At 42.6% G+C, this 9,551-nt stretch overlaps 1 protein-coding gene across 1 annotated transcript; it reads left to right on the forward strand.

Moving 5' to 3' along the window:
- The first annotated feature begins 685 nt into the window (after nt 1-685).
- On the forward strand, nt 686-1,081 carry CEND1 (cell cycle exit and neuronal differentiation 1). Its single transcript, XM_045014392.1, has one exon. The coding sequence runs from the start codon at nt 686-688 to the stop codon at nt 1,079-1,081; it is 396 nt and encodes a 131-aa protein (XP_044870327.1).
- Nucleotides 1,082-9,551: the final 8,470 nt, after the last annotated feature.

The following is a 9,551-nucleotide window of genomic DNA, read 5'->3' on the forward strand; positions in this document are numbered from 1 at the left end:
ACAGTTTTGTAGTTCCTCATTTACTTAATCAGGGTGACAACATTTTGTTCCTCCTGCCCCAATAACAACGAAATTGGGGGTCCCACAGCTGTGAAAATAACCATCCCATGCTGCTTTGCGGTATGCTAAGTGTGGTGGGAGTGCCAATGCAAATAACTGAAATGCCAATGCAAACACTTGAAACTTCTTTCCACACTCCCCATAATTTACCACCAGATGTCAGGGTGGGGCTCATCCTGACTCTGCTTACATATGTATGTGGTGAAATCAGTGTTTATTGACCTCTACTGATAAAAATCTAATCCTTCAAAGTCCCCATAAAATAAAAGGAAATCATTCCCCCAATCTATACAGCTTGTCTACAGTTTCACCGCAACCTACAAGTAGAGTGGTTCTGACTGTAAAACGTGCTCTCAGTGGCTCTTGTATCTACCACTCTGTGCATCCTCTTCACTCACCTCTCATTTTCTGTTTGTTCTTTCAGGTTCTGTATCATGTCCTGGTGAAATATTGGCTGAGTGAGAAGGTTGCTGGGACGACGGGTACAAGGGGATCCATTTGAGGTCGATCTATCAGCCTGCCTACACCAGGTGAAAGCAACGTGGGTACATATAGCTAGTAGAAATATCCTGAGAGCTGGCCCTGTGAAAGTCAGGTCACTCCCCCTCCGACAGCACTCATAGGGATGGAATCTAAAGGAAGCACCCGAAGCGGAAGCAAACCTGATGCCAAGGCCGCCAGCTCTGGAAAGCCAGAGAAGCCCATCCCCGGGCCTGCTATGAATGCAGACAAGAAGGAAACCCCCTCCAAGGAGCAGCCCACCCCTGTGGCCACAACGAAGAAGGCAGCCAGCGAGGCCACTACACTGAATAACCACAGCAATCTGAAACCCAACCCTGCAGCCCCGGAGGTGCAAGAGGCCACCGGCCAGTCCCCTGACTCTGAGCACAAGGGAAACGGCGCGGAGGAATCCTCAGGCAGTGTCTTCGACAATGTGAAGCCATTGGCCATTGTTGGAGGCGTGGTGGTGGCTGCTATTGCTATAATTCTGGGAGTGGCGTTCCTAGCCCGGAAAAAATGAAGACCGAGAAAGGGTTGGGGGAGAGAAATATAATCAACTGTACAGTTCCTTTTGAAACACATGCATGCGGTAAATTCTATACATATCTATACATATATAGAGAGAGCACTAGATAGGGTAACTACAGCACCAACAACTACGCCAAAAGTCTTGTTCCAAAGGAGCCGTGCCAGTTTGACCAGTATGGGTACTCCATGCACTCAATATGTGCTTTCGTGTAATATAACTTGGCTTGTACAACTGTGTATAGATTACAGCTTCTTCTGATCAGTGTAAATGCCGGTGTTCCCTCTCCCACACTCCTCCCCAGGAGACTCTCCACTTTCCCATAGTCCCAGCATTTCCAAGAAGAGGTGTTCTACATCCCATCCTGAGACCCTGCTCTATTTATGTTGATGTTTTTTAATTGGGTTGTGGTAGAGAAGAGGAAAGGGAATAGTACTAAGATTCAGTTCATCAATTATTGTGGTTTATTATTAATATCATACCCCAACTTGTGCTGGGCGCTTTGCAGACATGTAAGAAGGCAGCTCCGAGCTTATGGCCTAATAGATACATTATGTTCCTAATGCTTATCACCCAACCTTTAAAAACAGACAAGACAGGAGTGACCCATAGCTGGAGGTGAGCTGACTGTGTGATATAGAAAAGTGTAGATCACATGGCATTATAGAACCTTTTCTTTGTCTGAGATGCAAGCCAGTAGCAACAGTGAAGCTCAAGGGGCAAATATGTCTCACTGAGATCTACAGTGCCGTTTGCAGCTCATGGAGGCAACATACAAGGCTTGGGGTCCCATCTCATCTTTAGTCATACAGAGGACAGTTTCAATCTGCTCCATTTTATGTATATTGGGGGCAGCCCCAGGCACCCAGCCATTTGCCAACGCGGATAAGGCCAATGAGACAGAGTTTGGGCATTCCTGCCCTAGAGGGTGATAGACTGTTTTGGACATAATACAGTGTCTGATAAACTTAAACTGGCCTCAGTAGTGCACTAAGGGCCCGATCCAAACTGCACTGATGTCCGTTGGAGTTTTTCCATTGACTTCAGTGGGCTTTGGCTCAGGCCCTTAATCCTGGTGCTTTTCCATCAAAGGTTGATCTCTCCTTGCGTGTGGTAGAAGAAAAGGCAGACAAGAACTGGGCTTTAAGGGCAAGCAGCAAATTAAGCACTATGGGAATGACATACATGATCCCCTTTACGCTGGGAAAACCATGTGCAAAAGTGATGAAAACAGATGGGGCGTGGAGAGATCTTCTACCCCCTAATTTGAGTCTACTAGGAAGATGTGAAACATCCATGTCTTGAAAGTGGAAACAATTTCCCAAAACTTGGGAACAGCCTGGTTTCTTTGCTGGGGCGGGGGGGCGGAAGGGGTGAGATCTAAAACCAGACCATGGGTAGGAAGGGAGAAGTAAGAGAGAGGGTAGATGGAAGCTCCATTTACTACATTCTGAGAAGATGGGACACACAACTCTTTGGAGGGATGAGTGACCTTTCCAGACTCAGAACTTCCATTACGACCCCCATTTGCTGCTGCTTCTATAGTATGGAAAGGATCCTTTAGCCAATGTTTTGTTTTAAATGGAGCCAGAATTGAAACAGAATAACCCACAGTCATTGGAGCTCAGCAGTAGTACCTGCTAACCGGTGAGTGGTACACAGGCTAGACTGTGGTGTCTAGTGTCACAGTTTTGCAGCGATGATTGGCAAAGATACTGTACAAAAGCCAGAGAAACCGGTCCACATTCAGAGGGAATGTAGAAGGTGGGGTGTAAGTTACATGTCTGGAAGGGAGCCTGAGCACCCGGGAGTATAAACCAGTATAAGAGCATAATTGATGCTTCATCCAGCCAAGTTTCTTAGTTTCTTACCCCAGATTTCTTGCATCTTCCACTGATACATCTAGTATTGGCCATTGGTGTTTGACAGGATACTGGACTGGATGGACCACATATCTGATCCAGTCTGGCAATTCCTATATTTCTAACTCAGAGTCCTTGAAGAATTTGGCCTACTGAGTGCACGTGGCTCACCAGAATATTTGGGCACAGCTTCTTTACAAATTCCCTTCTATTCCTGCAGTTAGTTTTTTCACCATCTTTTCTACAATATTCCCAGATGTATGCAGCCTCTTTGGGTATAAAATTCTATCTCCTGGTTTCCAAACTATTGTGTGTTTCTGAGTTTTAACCTGCATATGTTCTTTTCCATTGCACAGACTGATGCAATATGATCAGGTTTGCCCCATTGTTTAAACAAGTGCTAACAACCACCATGCTTAAACTTGATAAGTGCTAGCACTGTTTCACCTGTATTATGGACAGGACTTATAACTTCACCTTGTAATACAATCCCTCCTGTACTGAGAAGGCTCTGGGAAAACCTTAGTAAGAATAGACTAGCTACATCATGGGGGATTCCTTGTTGTTATTTATCCAGAAGGTTGTTTGGCTGGTTGTTTCTTTAATAACCTTTCCTTGTTGGGGAGCTAATTTGTCCCCATGATGTTTTGCAGATGCTGAGATGTTAATTTATTATTGTAAGCTGGGATGAGGATAGGGTGAAAAGGGGGAAGTGCAAAGTATAGACATCTGAAATGGAGAAGAGATCATAATAATTGTCTAGCTTGTCTCCTGCCAATGCAGGGCTGGTGACTCCTGGAACTTATGAAGCGGAGATTTGATTTCTAGTTTCAAGTGTAAATTACGTCAAGAGATGTTTCCCTGTTTGTTGCCCTCCCATTTAGTTCTGGCAGATTTGTTTTCCAGTGGAGTGTGTGATAAAAATCACAGATCTAGCTCCTTTCTGCTCTGAACTAACCAGGGTAGACAGAAATTTAAGGAGGAAAAGGAAACATTGGATGCTTCACAGGAGCCTCTCTCTCTCCTTTTAAAAGTATTTTAATTTGACTGCAATAATTTTTGGAAAACTGAGAAAAAAAGTTCTGAGTTGAGAGGGGCCTGAGCTGCAAACCTTCCATCCAGATCTGAACTGTTCCCCAAAGCATTAAGATACGTGATTTTCATGCAGGCCCATCTCTAGTTCTAAGCCAATAATTTCCTCCTGAAATATGCCAGAGAGGTTATTGAGACATGGGAGACCGTGAGAGTGGCAGGACAAGAACTCGTCATCTTGAAAAATAACCTTGCCCTCAATCATATTTATGGCCGTGAAGAAATAGGTTAGGTCTATAAGGGAATCATTCACTTACTGTAATTGCTCGGTACTGTTGTCCACTGTCCATGACTCATTCTCCAGAACCCAGCTCGTTTGCTGGTCTGAAAACACCCATTTTTGTGTGGATGTGTACAACCCCACCGCCTTCTTGAAGAATATTACATGTATATATTACAGTTTACTGCAGTCTTTGTAAAGCCACACACCCCATATTTTTTGTAAAGAAAAATATTGAGACAACCCTTTATTTGTGCACCTGCATTCACACAAAGTGTCCATGTTTTCTTTTTTGTACCATTCGCATTCTGCCATGCAATGCCCTAAGCAACATTTTTGGTCCTGGTTTCTTACCACTAAGAGAATGTCTGGCTAGGAAACTCCTGAATGTATAGCATCCCCATTGTGCTACAAGCTAAAAATTACTGTCTCCCCACCTTCCCCAAATAGTCACGTGGGCTACTTGCTTTCAAAAAGGTACTTCCTCTTTTAAAGTATTTTGGAATGTGTTGTGTTGTAGTGGAACTAGTGCTGGTTTGAGTCTGGTATATCACAAGGAGGTGCCATGCAAGCTTCCTAAACACACAGGGTTTCTATGCCCTTCAGTCCTGACTTGCAACTACCCCTTTTAGCAGATGCTGCCTGTTACACCTTTGTGCCGCACTGCATGGTGGTTTCCTGTTGAGCACAAGTCCAGTTAGAACTAGACTGAGAAGAGCAAATTATCTCTTGCTTGGAACCTACGACAGATTGAAACCCAATTTGTCACGAGGCAAAAGGCTAACGAATGAACTTGCTGTGCTAAATAAATAGTCGTCCTGTTTTGCGGGAGCACTGAGCACATGCCTTTATTTGCTTGATGTTTTGTGTTGTGTTTGCTGTAATATGAGGTCCTTTTAGTGACATCTCCTCAATGAGAACGAATTAAAGCTTGAAACTGATAAGATTCTGGCTTGGGGATTTGTAGGGATCTAGATTGCTAGTTTACTCTTATTGATGCTGTTTATAAATTAGAAATTTAATAGATTAATTATACAAACACTGCAGTAGAAAGTGCAGCTTATCTTTAAAACAATAGATTCAATTACTGTATTCTATTTTGAAGAAACCACCCCTCTCGACCTAATGCAAGAATGTCACTTTTATCTCTTGGACAATTTAGTACAGGGTTTTCCCTGTCTCTAGCTCTGTAAAGCTGAAATTGACCACATTTCCTCTGATGCGGCCTGACCCAAAGCCCACTGAAGTCAATGGAAAGACTTCTATTGACTTCAATGGGCTTTGGATCAGGCTCATGCCTCTTAATAGTTTTGCTGTGGGATAGAATCAAATCTGAGCATGAGGGATGCTCTGACGGCATTTTCAGCATGGTAAGAATGTATTCTGCCAGGTGATTTCTATCTTACGTTGGCCCTGATTCACCAAACGCACTTAAGCACATGCTTAACTTTAAGTAGACCCACTGACTTCAACGTTACATGCTTAAGTGCTTTGCTGAAACAGGGCTTTGGGGGTGATCCAAAAAACATGAAGAGGAGTCTTTCCACTAACTTCAGGAGGCTGTGGATCAGGCTGTTAGAGTTACTTATCCATTTTCTGTTCTTAATTATTTGTATTGTGGTAGTGCCTGGCATGGTCCCTCTATCCTGGGTTAATTTCACTCATAGGAAATGGGGAAAACAACCATTAGGTTTGATCCTTAAAGGGTTCCACATGTGGAGCTCTCACATACTTCAGGTTCTATCCTTCGATCTCATGGACTGCCAGGGAAGCCATAAGCAGAGACTATAAAGAGTGTCCTTCTCGCATAGTGCATTCAAACCTACTGCTCCGTTTACATCTAGTGACTTACTCCTAGCCCAAAAATACAATTTATTTTAAAACAATCCTTAAATAATCTAAGGACTTGGATCATCAAGAAATGACTTTTCTTGGCCCATTGATTTTAAAAACTCTTCCAAGCCAATCGTGATTTTAGTTTAATCCTTCACCAAAGTCCATCTGTTGCAAATACTGCTTATTACATTTAACAGCATGTCCAATTATGTTAAGAGCATTGAGTGTAGGCTGATAAACCTTAGCTATTATGTTTAATTTGTGGCAGAAGATGAGGTGATACCTAAACTAGACTATCAAATGACATAAATTATATGTAATGTTCCTCTCCTTGGGCTAGACTCTCCTAGCCTTGATTACATGGAGTAGCACCTTTTCCCATTGACGTCAGAGGGATTAATCATGATGTAAGGTACTCTGTAGCCTAAGGATATTGCAATCTGGCCCATAGACAGTAGACCCACTGAAGGCCATGTGTGTCATTCAGTCCAATGTCTTCACAGGACTACTCACTATGTCATTCCATAATGATGGTGCTTTGACCACGTGCCATTGAGAAGATCATTTCATTGCACAATTTTCTCATACAGTTAAGAACTTTTCCTCATTAGCTGCAGGTTTTTGCCCTTTTTCCAGACATCATTGGAGAATAAATTCTGCACTTCCATTAACTATTAGGTATTCATAGGCTATGACTAAGTTCCCTCCATCACTCCCAATCTCATTTCTAGTTTATATGGGCCAGATCCTCAGCTGGAATAAATTGGCATAGCCCATTGACTTGAATGGTGTTACACTGATTTATGTCAGCTGAGAATCTAATCCGGTACATTTGTTTCCTGATACTTAATGGCTTATTCTCCAACTTTGGAATAATACTCGCTTCCCTTCTTTGCATTTTATTTAGCATTCCTATAATCTTCCCAAGCAATTTTCCAAGTGTGCTCTCACCAAGGCTATGTTGAAACCAGATTTCTGTGCCTGTCAAATGCAGGAGTAGAGTTTTAACAGTCCACCCAAAGAATAGCAAAAGTTATGCCATTTAATATATAGATGGAATACTCAGGGGCTATATGTCACAGGTGCGGGGGGGGCACAAGCTTTTAATCTGCTATAATTACCCAAGTCACAAGTAAATATTATGGCCCAAGTCTGCAAGGTGATGAGTTTCCTCAATTTCCATTGAAGTCAATGGAAGTTGGGGACACTGCTAGTCTCATTCTAGTCCTCATTATTGCACACCAGTGACTCACTCACTACATGATTGACACTCTGTTCAAGGGAGGCCCCTTACTGAAGCACTGAGGAATGATTGCAGGTCAGGATTGAGATGCACTGGCAAAGCTGTGTGAGGGACGCTAGCACAGTATTGCATGCTCTGTGCATGGCTCAAGTCAGTGCTATTGGTCCTTCAGTTATCTGAGTGCAGAGATGAAAGAAGTTAAATATATTTCGTTGACAAAAGACTTGAGGCCTGATTTTGATCTAGGTCCATGGCATGGATCATAGTGGGCCTTGGAAATCTGCTAATGTGCATGGCACATGCTGTATTTCCCCCGCCACAACAGAACAGGTTTGAAGTTGGTGCATCAGCTGGGCACAGAAAAGTGTGCAAGCTTTGTTTCCATTTTGGTGGGCTGTTCAGATTGTGTTGTCCCATGGGGATACGTTAGTGTGAAGATGTGCTCATCACATGGCAAGTTCGCATTGCCTTGAAACAACAGCTTTCCCAATCAGATGAATCTCAGAGCAGGCAAACACTGTGGAAGGTTACTGGTCTTAGCTACTCATAGATGTGGCTCTACCTTCCACTGCTGCATTGCCCCGTCTTAAAATCTCCATTCTGTCAAACGCTGTCGGTGACTCACCTGATATGTAGTAATGTGACCCAGTTTACCACAAGCAGTGGGAGCAGAATCTGCTGTTCTACACTACTTTTCACTGATAAAATAGAACTGGCCTTGCCAGCACATACAGAATTAGGATAAAATGAGGTTAGGATCTACAACATATTCACATGCCACCCCTGTCCCTACTTCCCCCACGTAGACTAGAGTCTGCAATCTTCCCTGCATAGCCATCTTCTCATTCCACCTCACCTTGGTTTTCACAGTTGTATCTGGCCCACTTAGGGACCTGAGTCAGGATCCCAAGAATCAAAGTTTCTGCCTTGATCTGCCCTTGCACGTTGATGCTATGGAGCAACAATGCCCAGCAGTGAGAGGGAAACTTTAAATTCTGCCTATCTTCATGAAGCCCTATATATGTGCCAGACTCTATTGCTGTAGCGTCAAACAGTCCAAAGTTCCTAGGGTGAGTCAACAAAACCAAGGACAGCATCTTCCCACCGCCTTTCTTTTTAAAAAAGGAAATTGTTTGACTTTATTAAGTTTTGAGCGGCCCCTCTTAACCTTGTGGCCTTTTCCTGAATCACTGGTTAGGAACCTTTCTAAAGAAACCTTTAAAACGTGCAATCCCAACTATCCAAAATACTCCACCATCTGCTAAGGTAGGTTCAGGTTCTTTATGAGGTATCGGAGAAACTAAAGGTATATAAAGGAAACTTGCTGGTCTGATTAAAGGGGATTTTTTTTAACTAGTAATTCTTAAGAGCCTGATCCAAAGCCTATTGAAGTCAATGGAAAGAGTCCAGCACATTACTGGGTGAAGCCATGTTAGTTTGCAATCATAGCTGAGGTCAGTGGGAGTCTTTCCATTGGCTTTGGATCAAGCCCTAAAAATTTTTCAACTAATAGTAATGATCAGAGTGACACTTTGATTTTTTTTCCCTGTACAGACCTACTGGTTAACACACAATTACCTGTGTTTAACATACAGGTTTGATTTTGTTGCTTTCAGAGACAATATGCTGCTGGGTACATTTCCCAGGGAAAATGGACACCTATCTACACACAAAAGCTATACAGCTAATTTATACCTTTTTGAATTTATAATCTTGTCTATGCTTCTATGGACACTTTGTATGGGCTGCAGCTCAAATCCTAAAATAGTAAAGAATTTTTCCTTTCCCATATAGTATTCTCTTTACTTTGACTTTAAAAAAAAAGCGTATAAATGCAATAATGCAGGTAGACTAGAAATACTAGATTGAAAATTAAAGTAGTTTAGCTTGTCCCATTGTGACCTACAGTGTTGTATGACACCCAACGCTGTATCCTAGCATTCTCAAGGCTTCCTACGTAGCTGAATCTAGTATTAGCTTTGAAACCCATTGTGTGAATGGCGGGTGGGTGGATTGGAAATGTGTACTCTCTACACACTGTATGTTACTCACATCAGAAGCTGTATGGCCACTCCATATGCTGTGAAACTGTAAATGATTCCAAATACACCTGTAACTCTTATCAGGATTGTGTGAAATAAATTATATATATAGAGAGAGAGACATACTGTATAATGCTAACGTGACCATCTTTGTGTATTTGGGTGTGTG

The sequence above is a fragment of the Mauremys mutica genome, chromosome 4, assembly GCF_020497125.1.
Source record: "Mauremys mutica isolate MM-2020 ecotype Southern chromosome 4, ASM2049712v1, whole genome shotgun sequence".
NCBI classification, from domain to species: Eukaryota; Metazoa; Chordata; order Testudines; family Geoemydidae; genus Mauremys; species Mauremys mutica.